Genomic DNA, 14,481 nt, shown 5'->3' with positions numbered 1-14,481 from the left:
TGGAGGGGGGCACTCCCCCCTCGGTTTGGCAGATCCTGCCATCACCCAAGTAGGATTCAGGGAGGACCCTCGGCTGCAGCCCAGGACAAGCTTGCCCGTGCTCCAGAAGAGGTGGCAGAAGGTGCTGGACAGGTGGTCAGAGACCCAGGCTGAAGGCCTAACTTTGCCCTGACTGATGGTCGTGAACAACCTTCTACCTCTCTTCAATGGGTCCTCTTGCCCACCTCCCACCTCAGGCAGCCCAGAGCCTATGGAACCTCAGACGTCTGGGCACAGGGGCATTAGAGGGACTTAATGTCCAGGAAGGATTAACCAAGCCACTGTCACCCAACTATATGGGATATCAGTTATATGCCCAGCTTGGGGCAACAGAAGAGATAAAGGCTGATGACTAAGCAAAGCAAAGCCCTAGGCTCTGGAGACAGTACCAGTGTGAGCCAGCAAAAGGAATAAACAGGGCTGGCAGGTGAGGTGGAAGATATTCTGAAGAAATCTGAAGGCTTCCCGGAGGAGGAGGACTTCACCTATGAGAGAGAGGAAATCAGGACCTCAGAGCTCAGATCATCTTTCAAGGTGTGTTTTTTGTTTTTCTTTTTTTAATGTCAAACTTGTTAACCATGACTTTCAGGGGAGGGTTGTAAGGGAGAAAAGCACAGCCATCCAGAGGGGGGCCCCCAGATGGGATGCCAACCCACTTGGGGACACAGGAGGAATGCCAGCCCCATGTCAGGGACAGTCGCGTCAGCCCCAGTATGACCAGAACCTTCACCCCGCCTTCTTTAAGCTGATCACTGTGGACTCGCTGTCAAGTGAGGGCCCTCATCCCTCCCCTATCTCTCACGAGGTTGTGGGGAGGGTCCCCAACGCCACATCAGCTGGGCCTCGGTCAGCTGGATTTTCTCAGGCCCGGCAGAGCCAGGTAGCGCCCCATCTGCCAAGCGTGCCCAGGTACCGCAGTGTGGGCATCCCTGTTCTCCCAGCTCTACCCCACCCGCCTGCTGCCACCTCCATAGACATATGCTGCGGCTCCGCACCCGGCAAACACCACATGCTCACTTTGGTGGGCAATGGCTCCCTGCCTCCCAGGCTGCAGGGAAAAAAAACCAAGAGGGACACGGGGCCGAGCCCTGGACCGGCCCAACTCCCAAAGCGGCCCCTGGCCAAGCCCTTCCAGCTCCCAGGCCTCAGCCTCCCAATGGATGATGTCCACTCATTCATTCCCTGTCCCAGGGTTCCATTCATCCCACAACATGGTCTGGGTGCCTCTACGCTGGCTCCAGGAGACAAGACACAGATAAGAAACCATCCTTTTAGCCATGACATCTGCAACTTGATCTCATATGGCTCAGGAAAAAAATTACATAGAACTAGGCACATGCACAGAGCAAATGCATATAAAGAGAGGGAAAGCGAGGCAAAATACTAACCATAGTGGACATGGGTAGAGAGTATATAGATGTCTTACATTACTCGTACTCTGACAACTCTTCTGTAAGTTTGCATTTGTTTCGAAACCCTTAGTAGAAAGAAGGAAGGGAGAAAGGAAGGTCCTTTCACTTTATAGGATTCCAGGCTACTAGAGCAGGCGGCTGGACCAGTGGCCCTCCTTGGAGGAGGGCTTCCCTAAGGCGTGTACCAAGCGGGGCTAGGCAGAGTCTAAGGAAGTCTGGCTCCTACCCTTCCACGCAGCATGGGATGGAGGCTGACTCTCACCTCCTCTCCCCTTCACAGCTTCAGGCAAGCCCCCAGCTCCCTCCTCTTTTCTTGCTCTCCAAAGCCTGCGGGCTTTCTTCAAGGAGTCTCCAGTAGGACGAGAAGGGGGACTGGTCAGAGGTTTGGGAGGGCCTCCTGTGGCTCTGAGCATGGACGGAGGAGACTGGAGCAGCCCAGGGTGCTGGGCCTGGGACCAAAGAGGGACGGGACAGGACAGCTCCAGCCAAGCCCACCCTAGCTGCCCAAGCTGCCCCTCACAGACTAACACAGACTTGTGCCCCGGCTGACTCCTCCGGTGTCCTTGCCTGTCACAGCAGCTCTTGGCAGCAGGAGGGGAGCAGCAGGAAGTGGTTCATTATTCCATCCTTCATTAGGTCTGCATTAGGCAGCCTGAGAGGAGAGGAACCGTGGGATGTGCAGGAGGCCTCTGCTTCAGATGGGCCTGTGAAGGGGCTGCGGCGCTGGACCCGCCCCCTGCAGCCTCCTTCCCAACTACCCCCTCCCTCTCCTCTGCTCCCCCACTCCTTTCATTCTCACTCCTCCCCTTCCCCATTGTGCCTACCATCCTCCCCACCTCCCTGGGGGGGGCCCCCAGTGCTCTCCCCTAAAAGGGGACCTCCCCTACGCAGGTCTCCATCCAGGCTTTGGACAACCATCCACCGTCCCCTCCCCCCAAAGAGACAGTGCCTTCGGCACATCCCCGATGTGTGGTCAGTCACCGGCAGAATGCGGGGCGGACCCCCCGCCCGCGCCCACCACGCCCGACCCCTCTCCCCTTGACCTCAGGCTGCCACTTCGGAGCCTGGGCTGCCCCCCACCCCACCCCACCCCGAGCAGAACTGCCCTCCATTCAGGACGCTCTGTCCCCAGACGCCCGGGGCTGCGGCACCCAGGGGTCAGCAGGGCCGGTTCCTCCGCTCGGACACCTTTGTTCTTCTCCCGCCTTTGTCCCTGGCCCGTCCTCCTGACCAGCCCACAGCCCCGGCGCCTCTCACCCCTCGCCTGTCAGCTCGCCTCTCCCTCCCATTCCCCTCCGTGGCCTTTGGCCCGCTCGAGCGGGATGGCCCGGCAGGGTGCGGGGTGGGGCCCCTCTGCCCGCTCGCCCAGCCCCCAGCCCGCCTGGCCCCCCGCGGCCCCGCTCCCCCACGGCTCCCTCTCCGGCCCACGCCCCCCTCACTTGCCCCGCGTCCCGCCCCCTCAAACACCTCCCCTCACCTCCTCCGCCCCCTCCCCATTTCCTCTTCCCTCTTTCCCTGGCCCTTCGGTCCCTGGAAGTCAGGCCTCCTCCTCCCCTCCCCTCTCGCTCTCTCCTCTCCCTTCTCTCTTCCCCCTCCAGGCTCCACTCCTTCGCCTGCTCACTCACCCTCTCTCTCTCCCGCTTGCCCCCCTCTCTCTCCCCCACCTCTTTGTTTCAGCGGAGAACCGGCGGCTCCTCGGGACAGTTCCCACACCGCAGTGCCTCTGGTGAGCAGACAGCGCCGCTGAGGTGAGCTGGGGGATCCGGCGGGCGGGCACGGGCGGGCGCGGTCAGCCGGAGCCGGAGCTCCAGGGGGGCGAGCGGGTGGGGAGACGGGCCGTCCAGCCTGCCGCTGTTCTGTGCCCGGGGCCAGTGGGAACAGCAGGCAGAGGAGTGCCAGCTTCAGATTCCCCGGTGGTCAGCCAGAGTCGAGGACAGAAGGGCAGCCAGGTGGCCATCGGGGGCAAAGCCAGTCTGGAGCTGGCAGGCTCTGCCCCTGCCCGGGTGCCTGGCTTCTGGGGGAGACCCTCAGGGGGACTGGACTGGGGAGGGCAAGGGCTGGGCTGCCCAGAACTGCCATCCCTGACGGTCTGCGTGCCCGGTCCTAGAGAACAGGGGCTCTGGACCCTGCCTCGGGCTGGGCTGCAGTGCGAGGTTGCCGGGTGGCAGCAATGGAGCTGTCCGTGGGGCTGTGACCCCAACAAGTGCCTCTTCTCGGGGCCGGGGGTGTGGTTGCTGGTCAGGTAGGGGGTGTGGGCAGAGGGGAGCTCTGCCTTGCTACAGCAGGGCTGCTTTCACCCCAACCTACTGACCGCCAGGCCCACAGAGCCACATGGTGGGGGGGCACTTCTCCCTGCCCTAGGGGTCTCTGGTCAAGCTCCCCCAAGATCGGGTCCCCAGGACTGCTTTACCCAGAGTTACAACCAGCAGGAATTCAGGGCCAAGCCCAGATGTTCCCATGGTCAGCTTCCTGGGGTGACCTGAGGAGGACAGGGAGGAATGCCTTGATGGGGGGGGCGGGCACCGGGGACAGCTGGGCGGCAACCGGTGGAAACAGAGCCCTGGCTCTTGAGTGAGGCTACAAGTGTGAGTACTGGAGCTGCCCTAGCTACACAGGGATCCAGAGACCCTGATGCTGGGCAGGTGGGTGGGAGTGGATGGAAGGGGCAGAAGCCAGTGCCGTGGGCCCCGCCCCCTTCTCCCTGGAGCTGGCGATGGAGAGACTGGGCTGGAAGGGGACACCGTGTGCCTCACACACTTCCCCAGAGAGGCGAGCAGGGAGGCTCTGCAGGCGGGGCCGGGCTTGGTGGGGTGAGGAGAGGGAGGAAAGGCCAAGACTCTGACAGGGGCAGGGTAGGGGGGCAGCCCTTGGCTGTTTGGTTAGGGCAGGGTCAGGTCCTACAGCTCCTTGAACCCCCAGGAGCCAGCAGTAGACAAGATCGTGGTGGGCAGTGACCCTGCGAGGCAGAGCAGCTAGGGGCATTTGTCACCTAGGACTGGGCAGATGGGGCACTTGCTTTTGGGGGCCCACTCTCCCTGGTCCTCTCCCCTGGCCAAAGCCCCCTCCTCTGAGCTGGTGAGATCCCCTCCCAGATGGAAAAGCACCATGTGCAAAGAGGGAGAATCAGGGCTGGGGGCCCCGAGCCCGCCCCACCCGACCCCACCAGCCTCTCCAGAACAGGGCAGCCAGAGCCCAGGAAACAAGACAGAAAAGCCTTAAGACCGGCCCCCTGGTTCCCCACGGAGGGGCTGGCTGTCAAGACACCCCTGTCTCAGGGAGAAAGGCCAGCCCTCCAGGCCTGGGCACAGCTCACCTCAGCTCTATGCACCAACTCCCCCCCCACCCCCCACCACAGCAGCCTGCCTAGGCCACTGGCTTCCCCACCATTCAGGGCGTGTCAGCACCACCTTCCCAAATTCCCCTGGCTCCCACACAGCCCCGAGCACACTGGATTCCTCTCGCCCAGCGAGAGACTCATGGCCTGGGGTCAGGCCAGTTCTCACCCACCCAGTCTGGGCCTCATCAGGTCCCTTACAGGTGATCCCAGTGGACCAGGCTGCCCCACCCATTTTTCTGAGCCCTCACGGGCTCTCTCCCAAGCTGGGCCAGCTAACTCTATCTCCAGCTGAGCCCCCACAACTGGTTCTGTCATCTCCCAGGACGCCGTGCACCCCAGCAGCCATTAAAGGCCCAAGTACCACACCCTGCCGGTGCCAGTCCAGTGCCAGAGGGTGGGAGTCATTCGCTCAGCCTCAGTGACTGCTGAGGCCTCCTGGGCTCAACCCTGAGCCTGCATGGAGGAGGGGGCCTCCCTGAGGGCTCCCTGAGGGAAGAGGCTAGGACTGCTCTCTTCGCTCCTTCCATCCCTGACCCCTTTCCACAGAGCTTTCCTACCCACATGCATCTGCTGCCACCACATGCCCGGAGAGGTGAGGATAAGGATGCTGTCCCCATTAAACAGAAGGGAAAACTGAGGTCTGGGAAAAGAAAGCTGGCATGGCCAGGATAAGGACCTAGGACCTGATTCCCACTTCAATGCTCCTTCTGGGTCTTTCGACTGCTGCCCTGGAGAAAGCCTACCCGAGGGTGCGATTCCTATGCTCACCAAAGTCCACCCGCTGCCCAGCCTCGCCACCCCCCAAACTCTCACACCCTGATGGCATTCCCAATGACACAGGGCTAGGTTACTCCCTGGGGTGTCTGAGCCAGGGCCTCCAGCCTTGGTTCCAAAGCGGGCATCCAAAGGGTTGCCCGGGCAGCCGGGCTGGCTGAAGGCTGCCGGAATGAGGCTGCCCAGGGGAGGGGAAGGGGGTGGGGGTTCCCAGGCCTGGTGAGGCACCTCTCTCCCACCTGCCCCACCTCCCCCACACGTCACCCACCGAATGGTAAGGAAGGCCTCAGCATCACTGTCCTAACACAGCCTCCTGGCATCACTCATTGCCAAAAACCCTCGTGGGCCTTCCACCACTGTCAGTGTGAAGTGCACCCCCAGCCAGGCACAAGGGGCCCTTTGCCACTGGTCTCGGCCAGCCTTTATGGCCTCCTTGTCTAACCTGCGTCACCATCTCCCCAACATTCTAACCAACATCACACTGTGTGTGCCACCTGACCCACTCCAAGCGTGGTTCATTGGTCCACTAAGTGACTGTCTATGGGTTGAAGTGGACACACTCATGCCTACACATCCCTGACCGCACACACACAGCTGTGCACACAGATGCAGACACACACCTTTGTGTAGAAGCCCACCAGTCAACTGCGTGTGGCTTTCTGCCAAGTCACACACACAAAGGAGCTGTGGAATCTAAGCCAAGAGGGGCTGACAAGTCTGTTCTAAGGACTCCTAGACGGACCAAGTGGTAAAGAACTCGCCTGCCAAAGCAGGAGACATAAGAGACATGGGTTCAATCTCTGGGTCAGGAAGATCCCCTGGAATAGGAAATGGCAGCCCACTCGTTATCTTGCCTAGAGAAGCCCATGGACAGAGGAGCCTGGCCGGCTATAGTCCATAGGGTCATAAAGAGTCGTACACGACTAAAACAACTTAGCACACACACAGATGGACCAAGCGTGATCACGTCATCATCCCCAAGCCCCTGGCGGAGAAGCAGGAGCGGACCTTGGGCTCTGACCGAGCCCTCACCAGGCCCCAGGGTCTCTGAGCCCCAGAGGGTAGGCAAAGGATAGTCAAGAAGGTCCCAAGCAGGTTCCCATTCTGGCTCTGTGGCAGACTTGCTGTGCTTTCCCAGACAAGCCACCTTCCCTCTCTGTTTAAACAAAGAGGATTTGGGTTAGCAGACACCTAAACGCTGGCCAGGCCCATTGCCCAGTTGCTCTCGGCTCATGCTAAGTGCAGACAATGGAAGGGCCTGTGAGGGCAGCAGCCAGGGAAAGCTGCTGGGGACGGAGATGAGGACGGCAAGAGGACAGCAAGAACCCGAGCGGAGAAGGATGGAAGCCAAGAGCCAAGGATGGGAGCGGTTATTACGGCCCATAATTGAGGTTTATGGAACAGATAATAAGTCCTACAGAACACTCACCGTGTAGGCTTTATTTCACATTTTCATCTAGATTGCAGTCAAATATATCCTTTCTCATCGAGGGGTTACCAAATGGGCAAATCTAACGGCTTAGGCCCAACCCAGCCTCCGGCCTCCCAGTCCCCACAAACACAGGCTCAGGGCAGGGGCCAAGGAGGTGACACGGGGGGGACTTCTGGCTAGACCCTACCCACACTCAACCCCCTGAGCAGGCGAGTAAGCAGCCACGCGTCCAGGAAGCAGGACCGCCCGTGCTGAGGATGTCCGTGCATACACACAGATGTGCTCCTCCTCCTGGGATACCAGCACCAACACCGGCACGCTTGCATGCTACCACACACACACACACGCACGCCTGCACACGCTGGGGGACACGGCGGACGGGTCCTCGGCCACAGCCCCAGCCTTCGTCCTGCCCTTGCAGGGAACTTGGTGCCCAGTGCTAACACTCGTGCCTCACAGGGAGGACTGAAGTGGGGCCAGGGCATGTCTAGAGGGTGCCGGAGGAGCCCCTGGGCACAGGCTCGGCCGTGTGAGGACAGTACCCCCCAAGACTATGACCCCACCCCCGCCCCGCCCCAGCCAGAAGGACCCTCCTGCCAGGACAGAAGGAAATGGAGCCCCAGCATCACAGAGGGGTGCCAATTCCCCTCTCCCCTAAATCCCCCTGGTCCCCAGAACCCAGCTCACCTCCCTGCCCGTCCCCAGCCCACCAGGAACCATCTGCACGCTGCGGTCTGGAGTCCAAGGACGGAAGGAGGCTCTTCCCAGGGGCAGGGCAGGCCAGCCCTGGCCCCGAGTCCCTCACAGCCTCAGAGGGGAGGGCGTGGCTGGGGTGGGGTGGGGGCCAGCAGGAGCAGCCCCAGGCCTCGCTGTTCTCTATGGCTTTTTATTCCTATGTGATTCTACTGCTCACTCATATAGGGATTGGAGCCGTGGCGCACGGCGGGGGCAGCCAGCGGCGGGCTCGGACACTCAGCGAAGAGGTCCAAGGAGACCGGGACAGCGGCCCCTGTCTCCCAGCGCAGGCTGTTAGTCTGGCCAAGAGAGCCCCTCCCCTGGGCTCCTCTCCCCGGCCAGCTGGAACAGGGGGAGGGGCTGCTGGATCCCAGCACTGAAGACCCCCCCCCACCCAACCGCAGGCTGGCACCAGGACCCGGACGGTGTCCCCAGAGGAATGGCTGAAGGATCTGGTTGGGGGCGGGGGGCAGTTCGGCTGGGAAAAAGGGCCTGGCACAAGGAAACAAGAGCCAGTGTCCTGTGTGGCTGGGAATAGCCCCTGGAAAAAGGAGGCAGCTCAACCAAAGAAGGTACAGTCTGGCTAAGGACTGTCCAAAGACAGAAGGGAGGGAAGTCCTTGGTGGGGCAGGCAGCAAGCACGTGCCCAGTGAGACACCTCAGCAGGGATGCCACAGCGGGGAGTGACAGCTAGACTAACGTCCTGAGGCCTGTCCTCCCTGGGGTCTCTGCTCACCCACATCAAGCACGCCAGGCCCAACCCTCCCAGGCGCCTGTTTAGGTGAATCGAGTGCCCTGCAGAGACGGGACAGCGAACTCCTGCAGGGCCCCGGTGCAGAGGCCGCTGGCGGCCACCACTCCGCTCCCGGCAGCCCCCTGCCAGTCTGTGCTCTGAGAGAGGACGCACTGAGAACCCAGAGCGTGGTCCTTTTTATTTTCAGTCCTTCTTGCTTCACCCCGCAGAAGAAACAGGCTTGGGAGCTGAGCAGAGGGGCTGCTTGGGGGAGAAGACTAGGAACAGCGAACTGGCCCAGGGGCCTGTCCTGCTCCTCTGGGGTACCTGCTGCCATGGCTGAAAGTAGGGGTGGAAGAGAGCCCCCATCTGCCTGGCCAGTGTGAAACTGGACACAGAGGGTGCCCTGGTTGGGAGGTGTAAGGGCCAACCAAATGGCCACGGCCAAGGGAGACGGGGCCCTAAAGCTTAGTCAGGCCCTGGGGACCAAACCTGGTCTGTTCCAGGACGCCGCCCTGCAGGCCTCTTCTAGGTTCCCAAAAACATGACCTACATCATCACTGTGGCTGCAGGAACAGGAAGTGGGCGTCCATGACATTGGTGCCGGTCAGCCCCGTGTGCAGCAGGTGTGCCCCACCCTGGAAGCGGCAGAAGAAGGTATGTGAGTCATTGTGGGCTAGGAAGGTGGCCACGTCCAGACCCTCGGCGGCGGCCTGGCTGGTAAGCTCAGGCCTGACCCAGGCCCCGGCTGCCTCCGTGGGCCCATCCTGCCCATCAGTGCCGCCGCTCAAAAACAGCACGTCCACAGTCCCCAGTGGCCACTGTCCCAGCTCTGCTCCAACACGCAGGGCCAGCTCCTGGTTGCGGCCACCCTTGCCTGAGCCCTGCAACTGCACCGTGGGCTCGCCACCAGCCAGCAGGCAGACTGGTCCCTGAGCGCCCACCACAGCCTCCAGAGCCTCCTTCAGCTGCAGATCTGGGAGCTGGAGGTCAGCTGCAAGTTCACAGAGTCGGTCATCCTCCTCCACAGACGCTCCAGCGCCAGGCAGGGCAAGGCGGGCTCCAGCGACTCGGGCCAGCAGCCCGTAGAACTGGGCCACACTTTTCACATCACCCTGTATGGCTGTGCTCAGCACCACAGCCCTGTATCCCAGCGCCTCGGCCTGCTTCTGAGCCTCCGCCAGTGCCAGTGCATTGGAGCCAAGGATCACATTGAGGACGTGACCACAGGTGTGTGGCCCGTGGGGGTCAGAGTCGGCTCGGGCCAGCACAGTCTTCACAGAACGTGGCAGGGCAGCGCGAAGGCCATAGTGATTGAGGATGTGCAGACAGTCTTGCACGCTGTGGATGCTGGCCACAGTGGGGCCGCTGGCAATCACCTCCACGGGGTCCCCCACCACGTCTGACAGAATGAGGCTCACCACCTGGGGAGGGGTCGCAGAGGCAAGGCTCAGCCCCACCTGATCCTTGCCCCAGGGCCCAAGAGGACAAACTGCCTTCATCTAGCCACATGTCTTCACACCACCCAATGCACTTCCTTGCCCACTTCTAACCCCTCTCAAGTGGGTGTGCAAAACACCTAGCCCTGTGGACTCCCATACCAGGCCTCTGCCCTTCATCTCCCTGGCACATGTGGGCCTGGTTCCACCAGCCCCGGACTGCCTGGTGAAGAAGGGCCCCACACACCTGAGCAGGGTAGGCGGCCTGAGCCAGCCCCCCGCCCTTGAGCTGGGACAGGGCCTTCCGGATGGTGTTCAGCTCCTGGATTGTGGCTCCCCGGGCCGCCAGCAGCTTGGTTAGTGTCTGCTTCTCCTCCAGAGTGACAGGTGGGATGGGGGCGGGCAGGAGGGCTGAGCCACCCCCTGCAGAGACAATGAAGGCTTTGAGCAGAGGGGATGGATGGCACCGGGACTTCCCGACCTGGGGAGCCGGAGCCGGCAGGCAGTGCTCACTTAGGGATGTGGGTGCTAGAAAGAGGGGTTAGGGTGCCCCCGTGTGGACATACAGTGAATGCCCACACAGTCACCACAACCAAGGCACCTGAGGTTGAACTCTGCCTTGGGGTAGCCCAGGTCCCAGAAGACACTGGAAGAACTATTCCTTAAGACCTTGGAAAAGGAAACAGACCTGGAGGACACAGCAGAAAACGAGGGAGGGGGCTCAGGGAGCTGGAAACCGGGGTTCTATCCCTATCCCCAGGTGACAGTGGTAGCAACAGAGATGTCTTCCTTGAAAGACCTTCCTGTGTGCCTGCTCACAGTTATCTGACAAGGTCAGTCGAGTGGAGGGCCCCACAGCTCAGGGGAGGCCACCAAGGAGTCAGCCACCCAGATCTTTACTGCCTCTAATCTGTGACCTTGAGGGCTCCAACCAACGGTTCCTTGCACACCTGATACTGGGAAACCTCCCCGCTGCCGCGCACACACACACACACAGAGTCCTAGGCCAATGTGGCACCCTCACCTGAGATGAGCACGAGCAGCAGGTCATCAGCGGTGAGGCCTTCGGCCAGCTGCCTGATGGCCAGAGCAGCCCGCAGAGCGTCCCGGTCCGGCAGGTTGTCCTCCGCACCCTCAAATACCTGGATGCGGCTGTGTGGCTTCAGCAGCATCTCCCTCAGGGGAGAGAGAAGGGAGAGCCAGAGATGCAGTGGGCTCCGTGTCCCGCCTGGTTTCTCAGATGTACAGGTGAAGGGGATATGAACAAGAACGCCCACTGACACCCACCCTGGAGCCAGGCCACTCCCAGAAGAAACTGGAAGCTGGTGAAGGAAGGAGGCCCCGATCCAGCCTGAACCTGGGCCCAGGTTCCCCTCCAGATGAGAACAGCACCCCCAGGTTCCTTACTGCTTGCCAGCATGCTCCATGGTTGCACGGATCCCCTTGGGAACGCTGATCACGCCCTGCACAAGATGCTGGCCCAGGAGCTCCTCAGCTGCAGCTGCCATGCCCAGCACAGCCTTGCCAAAGCCCACCAGGTAGACGTTCTGTCGCAGCTGAAAGCTCCGGTCCCGCACCTTCAGCTCTCCGCTGTCAGGGTCCAAGGACAGGACCCGCTGCAGCATGGGGCCGGGCAGCACTGCACCCACAGTGCTCTCAAACAGCTGCCGGGCCTGCTCTGCCAGAGCCATGCTGCTGGCCAGGCGGGCCAATGGGCCCCCCCAGACAAGTGGGCCCAAGGGGGCTCTGGCCAAGTGACGCAGGACCTGCAGGGCTGCAGCCATGTCCCACCGCGCTCAGCACCACTTGGCATCCATGGCTGCCTAGGAGGAAGAAAGCACTGGTTAGGCTGCTGCAAAGCCAGAGACAGGCTTCCCTTAGAACCACGGCTCTATGGGCTCAGGGCCAGTGGACCCCACAGCTGCTGCTGCTGCTGCAGGAATGAGCCATCGGCCAGACCCAGGAGATTCCCTGAGGTCCACAGCTGTCTGATCTCACTCCAGTCTTCTGAGCCCAGGCCTGCAGTCTAACCAACCACGTCCTCCTCTTCTGTAGGCCACACGCCAGCTCTCTGGACACCTTGCCCAGAGTCCAGAAGTCCTGTTAGCAGAGCCCTCCTCCTAGACCACCTCCTTCAGCTGAGAGTTAATCATTCACAGAGGAAGAAATTACTATCCGTGGGCTTCCATCCGGCCCCTTTCCACCTCCTGCACTTCTGAGCCTTGCCCAGGGTAACACCCCTTTCTGGCACTCCTTCCTTGCCTCTTTACCTCTTTACTTCAGTTGCGACAAAGCTGCTGGCTATGCCACCAACTGACCTGGAGCCTAGTGACCTCCAGGCTGCTCTGTTTCATTATCTCACAGGCCTGGGCTGGGGAGCCTGGAAAGACTAAGTCTGTGCAGGGAGGCTGTAGGTTTGCTGGGACACTGACAAGCAGGTCCAGGCACATCCTTGGGGCACAAAGCCTGAAGAATCCCACACTCCAGGCCAGCCCAGCAACAGCTTCAGGTTCAACTCTGATTCACAGCAGAAGCTTAAAAAAGCCCTTAGACACCACATGACCCCAGGTACAACGGGGCCCAACCTGCAGGACAAAAAGGATGCCCTTCCACCTACATGGCCAGACCCACCCCTGCCAAGAACATGCCTTTTGCTCTGACATAACAAATCTTGGATCACACCACCCACAGGGGTGAGAGCCGCGTGGCTGGGGCAGGCAAAGGACAGGCTTCTACCACTGAGTCCAAATAATCATTTTCCCCACTGGGCACAGTAAAGGCCAAAGAAGACTTGAGGTGAAGGCCAAGAGGTTGCGGAGTAGTTTAGGGACAATAAAGTGCTAAAGAGCTCATCTCTAACAAGGCGTTGCTTTAATAAATTATAAATTTATTTTCTAGTTATAATTAATAAACGCCCACCATACATGCTGACCGCAGCAGCAAGTTAGACAGAGCAGGGGAATCAGGCTCCAGCTCTACCACAGGGACAGCTCCATTTCTCTCACTGGCTCTCCTGTGCAAAATGAGAGGTGAGATGAGACTAATGCTCTTCCTTTGACATCCCTGGGCTCTCTGAAGCTGTCCATTGTTAACACTGAAAACCTCAACTGCAAACATTGCTTTATCCTACACCAAAAAAAAAAACCTGGCAACGTCCAGCCTGGGATCACTTAGCCTGCATGGAGCTCAACTTTCCCATTAAAAGAAGACAAACCGTTCCTGACTCCAGCTGTGAACGGGAAAACACAGAGGGAGCTACCATGGGGATTCAAAACGGGCCCCAGCTATTGCTGGGGCTGGCCAAAGAGCACTGGCCATAAAAGTGGCTTAGCACGGAGCAATAGCTGATTTTGACGGTCTGGACGAAATTTGTACCTGTTTCCCCGATAGATAACAGGCCTAGAGGATACCAGCGTTGCCAATGGATAGCAGAACCCAAGGCAGGGGGCGCCCAAGACTAAGGCGGCCAGATAAAATACAGAACGTCCAATCAAACTTCAATTTCAAATAAATTAGGAATTGTTAAAAACTAAATATGTTCCGTACAATATTTGGGCTATATCTATACTAAAAAAGTATTTGTTTATCTAGTTAAAATTCAAGTTTAACTAGACTCCCTGCATTTTTATTTGCCAAATCCAACAACTCCACTTGGAACACCGCCTCTCCTAAACTACCCTGAGCTCCAGAAATTCGTAAATACAAAGCCGACCCGCCTTGACACCTCCCCGCCACCAAACGGAGCTCGAGCCCTTTCCCCGCCGTCGCCTGCCTGACCGGCGCCGGAAGTGACGTCACCCGCAGGCCAAGGCCCCAGGCTTTCCTCAGAGAAACGTCTGTCGCGTAATGCCCGAGAAAATAAGAGCCCGCTGCTGCCTGGGCCCGCTGCCCCTGAGCCAATGGCCCTGTGGTTCTGCAGGCCCTCAAGGAGCCGACATACCGCCTAACCATTCGGCGACCCGACGTCCAGCCCCAGGGCCGGAAGTGCTCTTGGGGGTGGAGCAGGATCCGGAAGTGTGGGGGCGGGGTGGGGCGCCGATGGCGAGGGGCGGGGCGAGCGGGAACCGGAGCGGGAGCTGGTATTGGCTCCGCCCTGCCCTCCAAGAGGCTTGGATTCGGTCACCTTCAGGCCTCAGTGTCTTCATCTCTACAGTGGGATAATAATCACCACTTCGCCGATTGCTATAATCCGCCCACTCCTTTATTCTGTACGATTCAATCAGTCGCACATACTTTCCAACCTCCTGTTAGGTGCTGGGCATTGGACAAACCAAATGGAGTGAGAATCACTACTTACCCACAGCTGACTTCTGGAGCCAGATGAAATCATCCCTGCCACCGCTGTAATTCCACAAGGCATTCAGTGTTCCCCGCCTTCTTCCTCGGGCTACCAAATCACAGCTGTGATTCAGCACAAAGTGCGTGTGAACACAAATGACCCTAGGCCTCCCGCCCTGTCCCAGCTCTCACCCTGGACCCGGCTTGATAGTGGTATCTTGACACATTCAAAAGACAAGTCCTGACCGGACTCAAGGACACAGAAGAACGCATTGTTTTTACCAATGTTTTCTTGAGATCAC

The 14,481-nt window shown here is 59.8% G+C and overlaps 1 protein-coding gene across 9 annotated transcripts; it reads right to left on the bottom strand.

Moving 5' to 3' along the window:
* Positions 1-8,636: 8,636 nt before the first annotated feature.
* GLYCTK (glycerate kinase) lies at positions 8,637-13,909 on the bottom strand. Of its 9 annotated transcripts, none has more exons than XM_043443125.1 (6): positions 13,679-13,827; positions 12,821-12,914; positions 11,309-11,724; positions 10,926-11,077; positions 10,149-10,324; positions 8,637-9,886 (listed from the first exon to the last, which is right to left on the bottom strand). In XM_043443125.1, the coding sequence occupies exons 3-6, from the start codon at positions 11,683-11,685 to the stop codon at positions 9,020-9,022; spliced, it is 1,572 nt and encodes a 523-aa protein (XP_043299060.1). In that variant the 5' UTR covers positions 11,686-11,724; positions 12,821-12,914; positions 13,679-13,827; the 3' UTR covers positions 8,637-9,019. The 9 variants fall into 9 exon arrangements, with proteins under 9 accessions (XP_043299060.1, XP_043299062.1, XP_043299063.1 ...); XM_043443127.1 differs by having other exon boundaries at positions 11,309-11,720; XM_043443128.1 differs by having other exon boundaries at positions 12,826-12,914.
* Positions 13,910-14,481: the final 572 nt, after the last annotated feature.

This window comes from Cervus canadensis, chromosome 22 (genome assembly GCF_019320065.1).
Source record: "Cervus canadensis isolate Bull #8, Minnesota chromosome 22, ASM1932006v1, whole genome shotgun sequence".
NCBI classification, from domain to species: Eukaryota; Metazoa; Chordata; class Mammalia; order Artiodactyla; family Cervidae; genus Cervus; species Cervus canadensis.
Note: the sequence above shows the minus strand (reverse complement) of the source record. Positions and strands in the feature narration are given on the sequence as shown.